Source organism: Scyliorhinus torazame, chromosome 21, assembly GCF_047496885.1.
Source record: "Scyliorhinus torazame isolate Kashiwa2021f chromosome 21, sScyTor2.1, whole genome shotgun sequence".
Lineage (NCBI taxonomy): Eukaryota > Metazoa > Chordata > Chondrichthyes > Carcharhiniformes > Scyliorhinidae > Scyliorhinus > Scyliorhinus torazame.
Window position 1 is genome coordinate 129,127,936 of NC_092727.1, and position 19,012 is coordinate 129,146,947.

At 54.6% G+C, this 19,012-nt stretch overlaps 1 protein-coding gene across 6 annotated transcripts in view; it reads right to left on the minus strand.

Moving 5' to 3' along the window:
• The window catches only part of LOC140398652 (sorting nexin-11-like), a 166,254-nt gene that overhangs the window by 130,388 nt on the left and 16,854 nt on the right, over positions 1 to 19,012 (minus strand). For 5 of the 6 annotated variants that reach the window (XM_072487564.1, XM_072487565.1, XM_072487560.1 and 2 more), the window contains exon 3: positions 8,123 to 8,177. In XM_072487564.1, coding sequence (XP_072343665.1) covers positions 8,123 to 8,146 — 24 coding nt within the window. In that variant the 5' untranslated portion in view covers positions 8,147 to 8,177. Of the gene's footprint in view, positions 1 to 8,122; positions 8,178 to 10,612; positions 10,764 to 19,012 lie in introns of those variants that run through there. The other variant, XM_072487562.1, reaches the window with a different exon arrangement.

Below are 19,012 nucleotides of genomic sequence, written 5' to 3' on the forward strand. Positions count from 1 at the left end.
GGAGCAAGTCTTGTCAACTTAAGAAATTGCATTTTCAGCACTTAAAATACTGAATTACTTTTTCAATCTAAATCTGAAAGTCATAGAAACCCTACAGTGCAGAAGGAGGCCATTAGGCCCAGCGAGTCTGTACCGACCCCCTGAATCAGCACCCTACCTGGGATCAGGCCTCACCCTATCCCCATCGCCCCATCTAACCTTTGTAATGTAATGTAATAATCTTTATTGCCACAAGTAGGCTTACATTAACACTGCAATGAAGTTACTGTGAAAAGCCCCTAGTCGCCACACTCCGGCGCCTGTTTGGGTACACGGAGGGAGAATTCAGAATGTCCAAATTACCTAACAGCGTGTCTTTCGGGACTTGTTGCAGGAAACCGGAGCACCCGGAGGAAACCCACGCAGACACGGGGAGAACATGAAGACTCCGCACAGACAGTGACCCAAGCCGGGAATCGAATCTGGCACCCTGATGCTGTGAAGCAACAGTGCTAACCACTGTGCTACCGTGCCGCCCACTGCTACCTTTTGGACACTAAGGGGCAATTTAGCTCGGCCAATCCACCTCACCTGCATATTTGGCAGGTAGGATCAAGGAAAACCCAAAAGCTTTCTATAGGTATGTCAGGAATAAAAGAATGACTAGGGTAAGAGTAGGGCCAGTCAAGCACAGGGGTGGGAAGTTGTGTGTGGAGTCTGAAGAGATAGGCGAGATACTAAATGAATATTTTTCGTCAGTATTCACTCAGGAAAAAGAGAATGTTGTGGAGGAGAATGCGGAGACCCAGGCTATTAGAATAGATGGCATTGAGGTACGTTGGGAAGAGGTGTTGGCAATTCTGGACAGGCTGAAAATAGATAAGTCCCGGGGGCCTGATGGGATTTATCCTAGGATTCTCTGGGAAGCCAGGGAAGAGATTGTTGAGCCTTTGGCTTTGATTTTTATGTCATCATTGGCTACAGGAATAGTGCCAGAGGACTGGAGGATAGCAAATGTGGTCCCTTTGTTCAAGAAGGGGAGTAGAGACAACCCCGGCAACTATAGACCGGTGAGCCTCACGTCTGTTGTGGGTAAAGTCTTGGAGGGGATTATAAGAGACAAGATTTATAATCATCTAGATAGGAATAATATGATTAGGGATAGTCAGCATGGCTTTGTGAAGGGTAGGTCATGCCTCACAAACCTTATCGAGTTCTTTGAGAAGGTGACTGAACAGGTAGACGAGGGTAGAGCAGTTGATGTGGTGTATATGGATTTCAGTAAAGCGTTTGATAAGGTTCCCCACGGTAGGCTATTGCAGAAAGTACGGAGGCTGGGGATTGAGGGTGATTTAGAGATGTGGATCAGAAATTGGCTAGCTGAAAGAAGACAGAGGGTGGTGGTTGATGGGAAATGTTCAGAATGGAGTTCAGTTACAAGTGGCGTACCACAAGGATCTGTTCTGGGGCCGTTGCTGTTTGTCATTTTTCTAAATGACCTAGAGGAGGGCACAGAAGGGTGGGTGACTAAATTTGCAGACGACACTAAAGTCGGTGGTGTTGTCGACAGTGCGGAAGGATGTTGCAGGTTACAGAGGGACATAAATAAGCTGCAGAGCTGGGCTGAGAGGTGGCAAATGGAGTTTAATGTAGAGAAGTGTGGGGTGATTCACTTTGGAAGGAATAACAGGAATGCGGAATATTTGGTTAATGGTAAAATTCTTGGAAGTGTGGATGAGCAGAGGGATCTCGGTGTCCATGTACATAGATCCCTGAAAGTTGCCACCCAGGTTGATAGGGTTGTGAAGAAGGCCTATGGTGTGTTGGCCTTTATTGGTAAAGGGATTGAGTTCCGGAGTCGTGAGGTATTGTTGCAGCTGTACAAAACTCTGGTACGGCCGCATTTGGAGTATTGCGTACAGTTCTGGTCACCTCATTATAGTAAGGACGTGGAAGCTTTGGAACGGGTGCAGAGGAGATTTACCAGGATGTTGCCTGGTATGGAGGGAAAATCTTATGAGGAAAGGCTGATGGACTTGAGGTTGTTTTCGTTAGAGAGAAGAAGGTTAAGAGGAGACTTAATAGAGGCATACAAAATGATCAGAGGGTTAGATAGGGTGGACAGTGAGAGCCTTCTCCCGCGGATGGAAATAGCTAGCACGAGGGGACATAGCCTTAAACTGAGGGGTAATAGATATAGGACAGAGGTCAGAGGTAGGTACTTTACGCAAAGAGTGGTGAGGCCGTGGAATGCCCTACCTGCAACAGTAGTGAACTCGCCAACATTGAGGGCATTTAAAAGTTTATTGGATAAGCATATGGATGATCCTGGCATAGTGTAGGTTAGATGGCTTTTGTTTTTTGACTTCCCATGTCGGTGCAACATCGTGGGCCGAAGGGCCTGTACTGCGCTGTATTGTTCTATGTTCTATGTTCTATCTTTGAATTTTTGAAGAGTAATTAAAGATTACACAACAGAATTTACCAATGCAAGTTATTAGGAGTCTGCCTTACTGCTTACTGGGAGATCACAGATAACAACATATAATGGGCAGAAAATGTGAGCCTTGCACTCATGATTTCCTGATTTGCACTAATATGTGAGGCTCCCCATTGACGGGGGACAATTTCCGACTTGGCCATAAAGAGACAACTTTGAAACTGCAACTAACTCTTGGACTGGGCAGTGTATCATTCGGAGTGGATTGAAACGAGACCAGCCCCTCTTTCACTATTTCCCATGTCCTTGTGGGTTATATGCAAAGTGAAACAACAATCAGGATATTTGTTGAAACAAATTATTTGAAAAAAAATTACAATTAAAACAAAGAAAGCAGAAATTTGCGAATAAAATGTAACTAAAATTTGGACACAAAGAAAGTAAACTTTTTTTTGAAGATAACAGATCGAATCAGACTGACCTTGAGAAACTGATGAGACCAAAACTGCAACTACTTCCAGGACTGAAGTGGTATTGCCATCAGTCTCATGTGCATGAAAAAACATTTACTCAAGAGAATTTAAATCACAAATTAAGAGGCATTCTGATTTCACATGCGGCTTGTGCTAAATCTTAATGCTGGATTGCTGGAGCTAGGGCTTGGCAGGGTTTGCAGCTTCAGGGGTGGAGATCGGAAAAGTACAAAATTAGAGTGGATCTTGAATGTAACCCTGCAGAATCACGTGGTTTTCCTGTAAACTAAACACTTATCGACAAGTAACTTTTATTGTGGGTGTTTAAATGCATCTATGCTATTCACCTCAACTACTCCGTGGTAGCAAGCTCTGGGTACCTTATTGGATTTTTTTTTTTTTAAAAACAAATTTTATTCAAACTTTTATCAAAGTAGGTTACAGCAAATAAACACCCCGGGAAACATTCTTCCCAACAATCAACGATACAGTTTGTACAGATTTTTCTCCTTTTCACCCCCCCCCCCCCCCCCATCACCCACCACCTCACGACGAACAGCTCCTCAAACACGGTCACAAACATCCCCCACTTTTTCTCAAACTCCCCTGCTGAGCCCCTTAACTCATACTTTATCTTCTCTAACCGCAGGAAGTCATACAGGTCACCCAACCATGCTGCTACCCCCGGTGGTGATGCCGACCGCCACTCCAGCAAACTTCGTCACCGTGCAATCAGAGAGGCAAAGGCCAAGACATCGGCCTTCCTCCTCTCCATGAGCTCCGGCTTCTCTGAAACCCCAAATATCGCCACCAAAGGGTCCGGGTCCACTCCCTCCTCCACTATCCTGGCTAAGACCGCGAGCACTCCCGCCCAGAATCTTCCCAATTTTTCACAACCCCAAAACATGTGCGCATGATTCGCTGGCCCCCGCCCACACCTCTCACACTCATCTGCTACCCCCTGAAAGAACCCACTCATTCTCGCCCGAGTCATATGCACCCTGTGCACCTTAAACTGTATCAGGCTCATCCTTGCACAAGAGGAGGTCCCGTTTACCCTTCGCAGTGCCTCACTCCATACTCCCCAATTCATCTCCATTCCCAACTCCGTTTCCCATTTCTCCTTGATCTTCACCACCCGCTCGCCTCCCTGCTCCCCCAGCTACTTATATATATCCCCAATTCTTCCCTCCTCTTCCATATCCGGAAGCAACAGTCTCTCCAGCAGGGTGTATCCCGGCAATCTAGGGAACCCCTTCCAGACCTTTCGTGCAAAGTCCCTAACTTGTAGATACCTGAACTCACTACCCCTCGGAGCTCTACCCTCTCCCTTAGCTCCTCCAGACTGGTGAACCCTTCCTCCAAATACAATTCCCTCACCTTGACCAGCCCCACTTCCCTCCACCTCCTGTATACACTGTGCATCCCCCCCCCCCCCCCGGCTCAAACCCATGATTCTCGCACAGCGGCGTTAGCACCGACATCCCTTCCACCCTAAAATGCCTCCTCAGCTAATTCCATATCTTCACCGTGGACTGCACCACTGGGCTCCCTGAATACCTTCTCGGAGCCATTGGCAATGCTGCTGTCACCATAGCCCTCAAACTAGACCCCTTACAAGATTCCTCCTCCATCCCAACCCACTCTATCCCATCTCCTGCCCACCACCACCGCATCTTGTCCACATTCGCCGCCCAATAATAATGAAGCAAGTTTGGCAACGCCAACCCCCCCTGCTGCCTCTGCCTCTGTCTCTGTAGCAGGGTCCTCCCCACCCTCGGCACCTTCCCCGCCCATACAAAGTCAGAGATGATTGTGTCCACTTTCCGAAAAGAGGCCTTTGGTATAAAGATCAGGACAGCCTGAAAAAACCTTGGCAGAATATTCATTTTCACCACTTGGACCCTCTCCGCCAATGTTAAGTGCAGTTAAGTGCGACACCTGATGCTCCTTCTGTCCCTCATTATCCCCTGCCACTCTGCCGACCCCCTGAAAGCCATTGCCAATGGCTCTGTGGCCAGCGCAAACAGCAGCGGCGACAGCGGGCACCCCTGCCTCGTACCCCTGCGTAAGTCAAAGCTTTGTGAGCTCATATCGTTCGTCCTCACTCTCGCTCTTGGCGCCACATACAGCAACCGCACCCATGCCACAAATCTTGGCCCAAACCCAAACCTTCCCAAAACTTCGAACAAGTACCGCCACTCCACCCGATCAAATGCTTTCTCCGCCTCCATGGACACCACCACCTCCGGTATCAGAGCTCTCGACGGATTCATCACCACATTCAACAGCCGTCTTATATTACTCGCGAGCTGCCTGCCCTTCATGAAGCCTGTTTGATCTTCTGCAACCACCCCCGGGACAGAATCCTCCATCCTCCCCGCCAACAATTTAGCCAATACTTTCACATCCATGTTCAATAATGATATGGGTCTATACGACCCACAATCCACCGGATCCTTCCCTTTTTGGGGGATTAGTGTGATTACTGCCTGCTTCATCATCTCCGGCAACTCCCCCTTCTCCGGCGCTTCATTAAATGCCCCCAACAGATGTGGTGCCAGGTCCGCCGCAAATTCCTTATAAAATTCTGCCGGGTACCCATCCGGCCCAGGGGCCTTCCCCGACTTCATACCCCTGATACTATCCAGCACCTTCCTCAGCCCCAGGGGCTCCTCCAACACCTGCCTCTTTGCTTCCTCCACCTGGGGAAATTCCAGCTCGTCCAGAAATCGCCCCATGTCCCCCTCCTCTCCTCCTGGGTCTGCCTCATAAAGTCTCTGGTAATACTCTCTAAATGCCTCATTTATCTTCCCTGGCTCTGACACCACACCCCCAGCCCGGATCTTCAATATTTCCCTGGACGCACCATGCGTCCGCAGCTGGTGCGCCAGTATGCGGCTCGCCTTCTCCCCATACTCGTACTGCACCCCTCTTTCCCTACGCAGTTGCCCTACCTCCCTCCCCGTTGTCAGCCTGTCAAATTGCCCCTGCAACTTTTTCCTCCTCGCCAATCCCTCCACGGTGGGCACCCTCGAATATTCCCTGTCCACCTCCACTATCTCGCTCACTAGACGGTCATGTTCCACCCTCCTTTCCTTATTCGCACGAACCGTAAATGAGATAATTTCTCCCCGGACCACTGCCTTCAGTACTTCCCCAAAAATGCCCGCGGTCACCTCCCCATTCTGATTGAACTGCACATAATCCCTAATCGCCAACCGCACCGTATCACATAAACCTCCATCTGCCAACAACCCCGAGTCAAACCTCCACCCCGGCCTCTGCTCTCGTCCCGTACTGAACTGAATATCCAGCCAGTGGGGTGCCTGGTCCGAGATAACTATCCCCGCATACTCTGCCCCCTCCACCCCAACCAAAATCTCACGACTCACTACAAAGTAATCAATCCTCAAATACACATTTTTGACGTGTGAAAAGAAGGAATACTCCCTTCCCCCTGGGTTCTGAAAGCGCCATGGATCCACCATACCCATCCTCTCCATAAACCCCCCCAGCTCCCTTGCCATTCATACCCATCGACCTGGGGCTCGATCTATCCACCCTCAGCTCCAGGACACAGTTAAAATCGCCTCCCATGATCAACTGGTACGTGGCCAAATCCGTGATTGCTGCCAGCAACCCCCTCATAAAACCCACATCATCCCAATTTGGGGCATACACATTTACCAACACTACCGGTGCCCCTTCCAATACCCCGCTCACAATCACATATCTCCCACCTGGATCCCTCACCTCCTTCGCACTCACGAATCCCATTTTTTTGCTCATTAAAATCATCACACCCCTCGATTTCAAATCAAACCCCGAGTGAAAAACCTGCCCGACCCACCCCTTCCTTAACCTAACCTGGTCCTTCACACGGGGGGGGGGTGTCTCCTGCAGAAAGACCACCCCCGCTTTCAAGCACCTGAGGTGCGCGAACACCCGCGACCTTTTAACCCGCCCATTCAGTCCCCGGACGTTCCACGTTACCAACCTTACCGGAGGCTTGCACCTCCAATCCCCTCTACCGTCCGTCATCTTCCCCAGTTAACTCCTGTCCCTTTAATTCCACTCTGTACCTAGCCCATCCCAGATGGCCGCTTTCTTCGCCCTTGACCATGTCACCTCTCACCCCCTGCCGCGTCACGGAAACCCCCCCCCCCCCCCCGCTTTTCCCCTTCCTCCTCCCCAACTTCCCCTTTCCCCCCTCCCCCGGCCACCCCTCTTGGCCTTCTCCCCCACCACCTCACTTCCGTTCACCAGCATAACCTGACCTTATTGGATTTATTGGTTACCATCTTATATTCACGATCCCTAATTCTAGACTCCCCAACCGGTGGAAACAGGGGTGGCACGGTGGCACAGTGGTTAGCACTGCTGCCTCACAGCGCCAGAGACCCGGGTTCAATTCCGGCCTTGGGTCACTGTCTGTGCGGAGTCTGCACGTTCTCCCCGTGTCTGCGTGGGTTTCCTCCGGGTGCTCCGGTTTCCTCCCACAGTCCAAAGAAGTGCAGGTTAGGTGGATTGGACATGCTAAATTGTCCCTTAGTGTCCAAAGAATGTGTAGGTTAGGTGGGGTTACGGGGATATGGGCGGGGGTGTGGGCCTGGGGAGTGTACTCTTTCGGAGGGTCGGTGTAGACTGGATGGGCTGAATGGCCTCCTTTTGCACTGTAGGGATTCTATGGAAACGTCTTTTTTATGTCTACCCTATCAAATCCTTTCACAAGCTGAAAGTAGGTCACCCTCAACCTTTTCTTTTCTAAAGAAAGAGCCCCGGTCTGTTCGTGTTTTTTTACTGTTAAATAGCTTTCAGACACTTACTATCTGGTTTACTAATGAAGAATATAGAACATAGAACATACAGTGCAGAAGGAGGCCATTCGGTCCATCGAGTCTGCACCGACCCATTTAAGCCCTCACTTCCTCCCTATCCCCGTAACCCAATAACCCCTCCTACCCTTTTTGGACTCTAAGGGCAATTTATCATGGCCAATCCACCTAACTGCACGTCTTTGGACTGTGGGAGGAAACCGGAGCACCCGGAGGAAACCCACGCACACACGGGGAGAACGTGCAGATTCCGCACAGACAGTGACCCAGCGGGGAATCAAACCTGGGACCCTGGAGCTGTGAAGCCACAGTGCTAACCACTATGCTACCGTGCTGCCACTCAGATGTGGTACTGGAGAACAAACAGCAGGAATTTCAGGAATTATTCCTACCTCTTCTTCTTGCTCTTTCATCATTTTGTTTTCAGTTGAAGAATTGTAGCACCATCTGTCAGGGCACAGACTCACAAATTAAACAGAGACAATTTTTACATCGACACTACAAGCTCTTGGCGTTCTCGACAATTTTAGAATAACGCTGAGCAAAACACAATTAAAATGCACTCAGTTGAAATAAATCTATCACTGAAACCATCTTTGTAAATCTCCAACCCCGATCTCAAACAGGAGCTTCATTACAAAGATCGACAGCCCATTGTATCGCTGAGTTGGAATATTTTGGTTGACTGGAGTCTGTGTTTGGTTAGTTACTCTCAGCCCAGTCAGCAGTTGAGTGGTGACAATTAGCTCCAACTCCCTCAGGGTAAGGTATGGGGATGTTGAGGATTCAGATGGGGTTGCTGATCCTGAAGTTTTGAGTTGTGCAGGAAAGGGTAGCCGCGTATGGAGTGTTGAGGAGCGGATTGAGGAGAGTTATGACAAGCACCCCCACTCCTCCCTAAAACATCTGCAGCGAATGTCCTGCTTACATTTGTTTAGAATGATGAATGCCTGGGTTTTATAGATTTCATAGAATTTACAGTGCAGAAGGAGACCATTCAGCCCATTGAGTCTGCACCGGCTCTTGGAAAGAGCACCCCACCCAAGCCCACCCCTCCACCCTATCCCCATAACCCAGTAACCCCACCCAACACTAAGGACAATTTTGGACACTAAGGGCAATTCATCATGGCCAATCCGCCTGACCTGCACATCTTTGGACTGTGGGAGGAAACCGGAGCACCCGGAGGAAACCCACGCACACACGGGGATGATGTGCAGACTCCGCACAGACAGTGATCCAAGCCGGGAATCGAACCTGGGACCCTGGAGCTGTGAAGCAATTGTGCTAACCACTATGCTACCGTGCTGCCCAGTTGGATGAGGCACTGATGCGTATATAGAACCTGTGTTGGAATCAAAGTCCAGACCTCCAGAAGGGAAAGAGGAGAAAAATAGAGCAATTCCCCCTATTTCAAAGAGAGATTCAGATTCCCAATAATCTTTGTGTGAAATATATGCCCCTGATTTCGTTTCTGAATGGCTTTTGAGGTCATCATAATTCTAATTTTAAGGCTATGCCCCCTTGCTGTTAATTTCCCCACCCGAGGTAACAGTTTGTCTGCATCTACCGTATCAAATATTAACATTGTAAGCGCCTCGATCAGATCACCCCTTAAACTTCTAAACTCAAGCGAATACAAGACAGGGTTATGCAACTTGTCCTCAAAATTTAACCCTTTCAACCAGGGGTTCCCCAACTGTGGGTCACGGAGTGGGGTTGCAGGATGAGCAATTGGGGCTGCGATTCCCAGTGCAGCATTGGTGGCTGTGGAGCGGAAACTTAGATTTGATAGTCCTGCGATCAGCTGTGACTTCCTTCAAAATGTGTGGGGTTTTTTTACCTATGGGCATAGCCCAATCCATGAGCTTTGAAGCCCAATCGCTGACACCAACGGAGCCTGCAAAATGGTGAGTGGAGCCTGCAAAATGGTGAGTGTCTTAGTTGTTGTTTGTGCTTGTATCCCTGCTGTGTGAATCACCACACCCCATCCCACATTCCTCCTCTCTCCCCCAACCCCCACACATTCCTCCTCTCTCCCCAAACCCCCACCCCACACATTCCTCCTCTCTCCCCAAACCCCCACCCCACGCATTCCTCCTCTCTCCCCAAACCCCCACCCCACGCATTCCTCCTCTCTCCCCAAACCCCCACCCCACACATTCCTCCTCTCTCCCCAAACCCCCACCCCACGCATTCGTCCTCTCCCCCAACCCCCACGCCACACATTCCTTCTCTCTCCCCAAACCCCCACCCCACACATTCCTCCTCTCCCCCAAACCCCCACCCCACACATTCCTCCTCTCCCCAAACCCCCACCCCACACATTCGTCCTCTCCCCCAACCCCCACGCCACACATTCCTTCTCTCTCCCCAAACCCCCATCCCACATTCCTCCTCTCCCCCAAACCCCCACCCCACACATTCCTCCTCTCCCCAAACCCCCACCCCACGCATTCGTCCTCTCCCCCAACTCCCACCCCATGCATACCTCCTCTCCCCAAACCCCCACCCCACACATTCCTCCTCTCTCCCCAAACCCCCACCCCACACATTCCTCCTCTCCCCAAACCCCCACCCCCACACATTCCTCCTCTCTCCCCCCATCCTGCCACACCATCAGTGTCCCCCTCCCCCCCACCTCCCATTTTTCCCTCTGGGGTTGCACCAAATCGGAAGTATTAAAATAGGGTTGCAGCAGAAAAAGCATTTGAGAAGCACTGCCCTAAACTCCAGTATCATTCTGCTGAAAACCGGTGCTAACTGCACAAGACCCGCAGAAGCAATGTCAGGTCACAGATAAAAGTACAAATCTGAAAAAGAAACCATGAGGATATTTTTCATTCTCTACATTCCTTGAGCTTAAACAATGATACTCTTACTTTATGCAACACCAACCAGTAACGGTGACTTAGATACATAAGCAGCCGTTACATCTCATCTGCAGGTGTCCAATTTAATGTTTCCCCAACTAGCAGTGTTGCAGATGGTATTCCAGTCACTAGGTTACTACCCAGAGTTGTAGCAGCTGAGCTCTCACCTCACTTCATCTGAGTGACACTGACAGGCAGCAGCAAGTACAAGCCCTGCATAAAACCAGCACAAAGTTCAGCTTTGCTTACTTCTAACGTGTTATCTCACAACCTGCAGACTGGATATAGAAGTGGAGGCCATGCACAACAGACTGATAAAGCGTAAGCCTGCTTCCCACACATCACAGTTGATAAAGATTCATCATTCTCAGAAAATATCCCTGGCCCATTAGATTATTTGACTGGGACTTCTGTAAACATGCTACAGCTGGTCTCGGCACTACAGAGTTCAGGCAAAATGGTGGATTGTGGATGGGCAGGGAAGATATCAGGGATTGTTGCTTCAACAAAAGCTGTGTTTTTGGGTGAGCGGATACTGGGCGGAATCCTCTAATCCCACGTTTTACGACGGTGTGAACGGGCCGAGCCGAGGACTAATTCTGGTCCCTACAGGGGGCCAGCACGGCACTGGAGCGGCTTCCCATCCCGGCACGAACTGGGCACCGCGGGACCCGCGCACGCGCAGTGGCCTCCTTCAATGTGCCGGCCCGACACAACATGGCGCAGGGCTACAGGGGCCGGCGCATAGGAATGGAGGCCCCCAGCCAGAGAGGCCGGCCCGCTGATCGGTGGGTCCCGATCGCGGGCCAGGCCACATCGGAGGCCCCCCCCCACTTCCCCAGGGAGTTGTCCTGGCTCCCTGCCTGGGCAATACCTCCATTTTAAAATTCACATTTTCCAAATCCCATCATAGCCTCACTTCTCTCCATCTCTGTATCCTCCTCAACGCCGCAATCCTCCAGCATCTCTGCACTCCTCCAAGTCTAGCCTCTTGAGTGTCCTCGATTTCCCTCAACTTTCCATTGACGGCTGCGCCTTCAGATATCTGGGCTCTAAGTTCCAGAATTTGTGGCCCAAACATCTCCCCCTTTGCAATGGTCATTAAAACCTACCTCTTTCACCAAGCATTTGATCACCTGTCCTAGTATCTCCTTATGTGGCCCAGTGTCAGATTTAGTTTGATAACGTGAAGCATCTTGGGATGTTTTATATTAAAGACACAATGTAAATGCAAGTTTTTCTTCATTTTGTTCACAGCCCATTTTATATCTCTCCTGATTTTTAATTTGAAACTTAAACTGCAGGATGATGCAGAACAAAGTTGATTCAGCATCACACATTTTACATGATCACACAAAGTTGAGATTTATCACTAGCTGAGACAGATTCTGACTCAGTTGGGGAGTCTTCCACAGCCTGTCAACACACATCGTCCAGGTTTATACAGAAAGATCACTTGGTCAACGTACCACACATTGATGATACCCAGAAAATTATAACCAAACTAGAGCCAGCAACATCAGGGGCGGGATTCTCCGACCCCCCGCCGGGGTCTGCACTGCACTGTCTCCCACTCTCACTCCCCTCACTGTCTCCCACTCTCACTCCCCTCACTGTCTCCCACTCTCACTCCCCTCACTGTCTCCCACTCTCACTCCCCGCACTGTCTCCCACTCCCCCACCCTGCACTGTCTCCCACTCTCACTCCCCTCACTGTCTCCCACTCTCACTCCCCGCACTGTCTCCCACTCCCCCACCCTGCACTGTCTCCCACTCCCCCACCCTGCACTGTCTCCCACTCTCACTCCCCTCACTGTCTCCCACTCTCACTCCCCGCACTGTCTCCCACTCCCCCACCCTGCACTGTCTCCCACTCCCCCACCCTGCACTGTCTCCCACTCTCACTCCCCTCACTGTCTCCCACTCCCCCACCCTGCACTGTCTCCCACTCTCATTCCCCTCACTGTCTCCCACTCCCCCACCCTGCACTGTCTCCCACTCCCCGCACTGTCTCCCACTCTCACTCCCCTCACTGTCTCCCACTCTCACTCCCCGCACTGTCTCCCACTCTCACTCCCCGCACTGTCTCCCACTCTCACTCCCCGCACTGTCTCCCACTCCCCCACCCTGCACGGTCTCCCACTCCCCCACCCTGCACTGTCTCCCACTCTCACTCCCCTCACTGTCTCCCACTCTCACTCCCCTCACTGGCTCCCACTCTCACTCCCCTCACTGTCTCCCACTCCCCCACCCTGCACTGTCTCCCACTCCCCCACCCTGCACTGTCTCCCACTCTCACTCCCCTCACTGGCTCCCACTCTCACTCCCCTCACTGTCTCCCACTCTCACTCCCCGCACTGTCTCCCACTCCCCCACCCTGCACTGTCTCCCACTCCCCCACCCTGCACTGTCTCCCACTCTCACTCCCCTCACTGTCTCCCACTCTCACTCCCCGCACTGTCTCCCACTCCCCCACCCTGCACTGTCTCCCACTCCCCCACCCTGCACTGTCTCCCACTCTCACTCCCCTCACTGTCTCCCACTCTCACTCCCCTCACTGGCTCCCACTCCCCCACCCTGCACTGTCTCCCACTCCCCCACCCTGCACTGTCTCCCACTCTCACTCCCCTTACTGTCTCCCACTCTCACTCCCTTCACTGTCTCCCACTCTCACTCCCCGCACTGTCTCCCACTCTCACTCCCCTCACTGTCTCCCACTCTCATTCCCCGCACTGTCTCCCACTCCCCCACCCTGCACTGTCTCCCACTCCCCCACCCTGCACTGTCTCCCACTCTCACTCCCCGCACTGTCTCCCACTCTCACTCCCCGCACTGTCTCCCACTCCCCTCACTGTCGCCCACTCTCACTCTCCTCACTGTCTCCCACTCCCCCACCCTGCACTGTCTCCCACTCTCACTCCCCTCAGTGTCTCCCACTCCCCCACCCTGCACTGTCTCCCACTCTCACTCCCCTCACTGTCTCCCACTCTCACTCCCCTCACTGTCTCCCACTCTCATTCCCCTCACCGTCTCCCACTCTCATTCCCCGCACTGTCTCCCACTCTCACTCCCCTCACTGTCTCCCACTCTCACTCCCCTCACTGTCTCCCACTCCCCCACCCTGCACTGTCTCCCACTCTCACCCACCGCACTGTCTCGCACTCTCACCCCCCGCACTGTCTCCCACTCTCACTCCCCTCACTGTCTCCCACTCCCCCACCCTGCACTGTCTCCCACTCCCCGCACTGTCTCCCACTCTCACTCCCCTCACTGTCTCCCACTCTCACTCCCCGCACTGTCTCCCACTCTCATTCCCCTCACTGTCTCCCACTCTCATTCCCCGCACTGTCTCCCACTCTCACTCCCCTCACTGTCTCCCACTCTCACTCCCCTCACTGTCTCCCACTCCCCCACCCTGCACTGTCTCCCACTCTCACCCACCGCACTGTCTCGCACTCTCACCCCCCGCACTGTCTCCCACTCTCACTCCCCTCACTGTCTCCCACTCCCCCACCCTGCACTGTCTCCCACTCCCCGCACTGTCTCCCACTCTCACTCCCCTCACTGTCTCCCACTCTCACTCCCCGCACTGTCTCCCACTCTCACTCCCCGCACTGTCTCCCACTCCCCCACCCTGCACTGTCTCCCACTCCCCCACCCTGCACTGTCTCCCACTCTCACTCCCCTCACTGTCTCCCACTCTCACTCCCCTCACTGGCTCCCACTCTCACTCCCCTCACTGTCTCCCACTCTCACTCCCCGCACTGTCTCCCACTCCCCCACCCTGCACTGTCTCCCACTCCCCCACCCTGCACTGTCTCCCACTCTCACTCCCCTCACTGTCTCCCACTCTCACTCCCCGCACTGTCTCCCACTCCACCACCCTGCACTGTCTCCCACTCCCCCACCCTGCACTGTCTCCCACTCTCACTCCCCTCACTGGCTCCCACTCCCCCACCCTGCACTGTCTCCCACTCCCCCACCCTGCACTGTCTCCCACTCTCACTCCCCTTACTGTCTCCCACTCTCACTCCCTTCACTGTCTCCCACTCTCACTCCCCGCACTGTCTCCCACTCTCACTCCCCTCACTGTCTCCCAACCTCATTCCCCGCACTGTCTCCCACTCCCCCACCCTGCACTGTCTCCCACTCCCCCACCCTGCACTGTCTCCCACTCTCACTCCCCTCACTGTCTCCCACTCCCCCACCCCTCACTGTCTCCCACTCTCACTCCCCGCACTGTCTCCCACTCTCACTCCCCGCACTGTCTCCCACTCCCCTCACTGTCGCCCACTCTCACTCTCCTCACTGTCTCCCACTCCCCCACCCTGCACTGTCTCCCACTCTCACTCCCCTCAGTGTCTCCCACTCCCCCACCCTGCACTGTCTCCCACTCTCACTCCCCTCACTGTCTCCCACTCTCACTCCCCTCACTGTCTCCCACTCTCATTCCCCTCACTGTCTCCCACTCTCATTCCCCGCACTGTCTCCCACTCTCACTCCCCTCACTGTCTCCCACTCTCACTCCCCTCACTGTCTCCCACTCCCCCACCCTGCACTGTCTCCCACTCTCACCCACCGCACTGTCTCCCACTCTCACCCCCCGCACTGTCTCCCACTCCCCGCACTATCTCCCACTCCCCCACCCTGCACTGTCTCCCACTCCCCTCACTGTCTCCCACTCTCATTCCCCGCACTGTCTCCCACTCTCACTCCCCTCACTGTCTCCCACTCTCACTCCCCTCACTGTCTCCCACTCCCCCATCCCGCACTATCTCCCACTCTCACTCCCCTCACTGTCTCCCACTCTCACTCCCCTCACTGTCTCCCACTCCCCCACCCCTCACTGTCTCCCACTCTCACTCCCCGCACTGTCTCCCACTCTCACTCCCCGCACTGTCTCCCACTCCCCTCACTGTCGCCCACTCTCACTCTCCTCACTGTCTCCCACTCCCCCACCCTGCACTGTCTCCCACTCTCACTCCCCTCAGTGTCTCCCACTCCCCCACCCTGCACTGTCTCCCACTCTCACTCCCCTCACTGTCTCCCACTCTCACTCCCCTCACTGTCTCCCACTCTCATTCCCCTCACTGTCTCCCACTCTCATTCCCCGCACTGTCTCCCACTCTCACTCCCCTCACTGTCTCCCACTCTCACTCCCCTCACTGTCTCCCACTCCCCCACCCTGCACTGTCTCCCACTCTCACCCACCGCACTGTCTCGCACTCTCACCCCCCGCACTGTCTCCCACTCTCACTCCCCGCACTATCTCCCACTCCCCCACCCTGCACTGTCTCCCACTCCCCTCACTGTCTCCCACTCTCATTCCCCGCACTGTCTCCCACTCTCACTCCCCTCACTGTCTCCTACTCTCACTCCCCTCACTGACTCCTACTCCCCCACCCCGCACTGTCTCCCACTCTCACTCCCCTCACTGTCTCCCACTCTCACTCCCCTCACTGTCTCCCACTCCCCCTCCCTGCACTGTCTCCCACTCCCCCACCCCGCACTGTCTCCAACTCCCCCACCCCGCACTGTCTCCCACTCCCCCACCCCGCACTGTCTCCCACTCTCACTCCCCTCACTGTCTCCCACTCCCCCTCCCTGCACTGTCTCCCACTCTCACTCCCTTCACTGTCTCCCACTCTCACTCCCCTCACTGTCTCCCACTCCCCCACCCTGCACTGTCTCCCACTCTCACTCCCCTCACTGTCTCCCACTCTCACTCCCCTCACTGTCTCCCACTCTCACTCCCTTCACTGTCTCCCACTCTCACTCCCCGCACTGTCTCCCACTCTCACTCCCCTCACTGTCTCCCACTCTCACTCCCTTCACTGTCTCCCACTCTCACTCCCCTCACTGTCTCCCACTCTCACTCCCCTCACTGTCTCCCACTCCCCGCACTGTCTCCCACTCTCTCTCCCTTCACTGTCTCCCACTCCCCTCACTGTCTCCCACTCTCACTCCCCTCACTGTCTCCCACTCCCACTCCCCTCACTGTCTCCCACTCTCACTCCCCTCACTGTCTCCCACTCTCACTCCCCGCACTGTCTCCCACTCTCACTCCCCTCACTGTCTCCCACTCTCACTCCCTTCACTGTCTCCCACTCTCACTCCCCGCACTGTCTCCCACTCTCACTCCCCTCACTGTCTCCCACTCTCACTCCCCGCACTGTCTCCCACTCCCCCACCCTGCACTGTCTCCCACTCCCCCACCCTGCACTGTCTCCCACTCTCACTCCCCTCACTGTCTCCCACTCTCACTCCCCTCACTGTCTCCCACTCCCCCTCCCTGCACTGTCTCCTACTCCCCCACCCCGCACTGTCTCCAACTCCCCCAACCCGCACTGTCTCCCACTCCCCCACCCCGCACTGTCTCCCACTCTCACTCCCCTCACTGTCTCCCACTCCCCCTCCCTGCACTGTCTCCCACTCCCTTCACTGTCTCCCACTCTCACTCCCCTCACTGTCTCCCACTCCCCCACCCTGCACTGTCTCCCACTCTCACTCCCCTCACTGTCTCCCACTCTCACTCCCTTCACTGTCTCCCACTCTCACTCCCCGCACTGTCTCCCACTCTCACTCCCCTCACTGTCTCCCACTCTCACTCCCTTCACTGTCTCCCACTCTCACTCCCCTCACTGTCTCCCACTCTCACTCCCCTCGCTGTCTCCCACTCCCCGCACTGTCTCCCACTCTCCTCACTGTCTCCCACTCTCTCTCCCTTCACTGTCTCCCACTCCCCTCACTGTCTCCCACTCTCACTCCCCTCACTGTCTCCCACTCCCACTCCCCTCACTGTCTCCCACTCTCACTCCCCGAACTGTCTCCCAATCTCACTCCCCGCACTGTCTCCCACTCTCACTCCCCTCACTGTCTCCCACTCTCACTCCCTTCACTGTCTCCCACTCTCACTCCCCGCACTGTCTCAAACTCTCACTCCCCTCACTGTCTCCCACTCTCACTCCCCTCACTGTCTCCCACTCCCCGCACTGTCTCCCACTCTCACTCCCCTCACTGTCTCCCACTCTCACTCCCTTCACTGTCTCCCACTCCCCTCACTGTCTCCCACTCTCACTCCCCTCACTGTCTCCCACTCTCACTCCCCTCACTGTCTCCCACTCTCACTCCCCGCACTGTCTCCCACTCTCACTCCCCGCACTGTCTCCCACTCTCACTCCCCGCACTGTCTCCCACTCTCACTCCCCGCACTGTCTCCCACTCTCACTCCCCGCACTGTCTCCCACTCCCCTGACTGTCTCCCACTCTCACTCCCCTCACTGTCTCCCACTCTCACTCACCGCACTGTCTCCCACTCCCCTCACTGTCTCCCACTGTCACTCCCCTCACTGTCTCCCACTCTCATTCCCCTCACTGTCTCCCACTCTCATTCCCCGCACTGTCTCCCACTCTCACTCCCCTCACTGTCTCCCACTCTCACTCCCCTCACTGTCTCCCACTCCCCCACCCTGCACTGTCTCCCACTCTCACCCACCGCACTGTCTCCCACTCTCACTCCCCGCACTATCTCCCACTCCCCCACCCTGCACTGTCTCCCACTCCCCTCACTGTCTCCCACTCTCATTCCCCGCACTGTCTCCCACTCTCACTCCCCTCACTGTCTCCCACTCTCACTCCCCTCACTGTCTCCCACTCCCCCACCCCGCACTGTCTCCCACTCTCACTCCCCTCACTGTCTCCCACTCTCACTCCCCTTACTGTCTCCCACTCTCACTCCCTTCACTGTCTCCCACTCTCACTCCCCGCACTGTCTCCCACTCTCACTCCCCTCACTGTCTCCCACTCTCATTCCCCGCACTGTCTCCCACTCCCCCACCCTGCACTGTCTCCCACTCCCCCACCCTGCACTGTCTCCCACTCTCACTCCCCTCACTGTCTCCCACTCCCCCACCCCTCACTGTCTCCCACTCTCACTCCCCGCACTGTCTCCCACTCTCACTCCCCGCACTGTCTCCCACTCTCACTCCCCGCACTGTCTCCCACTCCCCTCACTGTCGCCCACTCTCACTCTCCTCACTGTCTCCCACTCCCCCACCCTGCACTGTCTCCCACTCTCACTCCCCTCAGTGTCTCCCACTCCCCCACCCTGCACTGTCTCCCACTCTCACTCCCCTCACTGTCTCCCACTCTCACTCCCCTCACTGTCTCCCACTCTCATTCCCCTCACTGTCTCCCACTCTCATTCCCCGCACTGTCTCCCACTCTCACTCCCCTCACTGTCTCCCACTCTCACTCCCCTCACTGTCTCCCACTCCCCCACCCTGCACTGTCTCCCACTCTCACCCACCGCACTGTCTCGCACTCTCACCCCCCGCACTGTCTCCCACTCTCACTCCCCGCACTATCTCCCACTCCCCCACCCTGCACTGTCTCCCACTCCCCTCACTG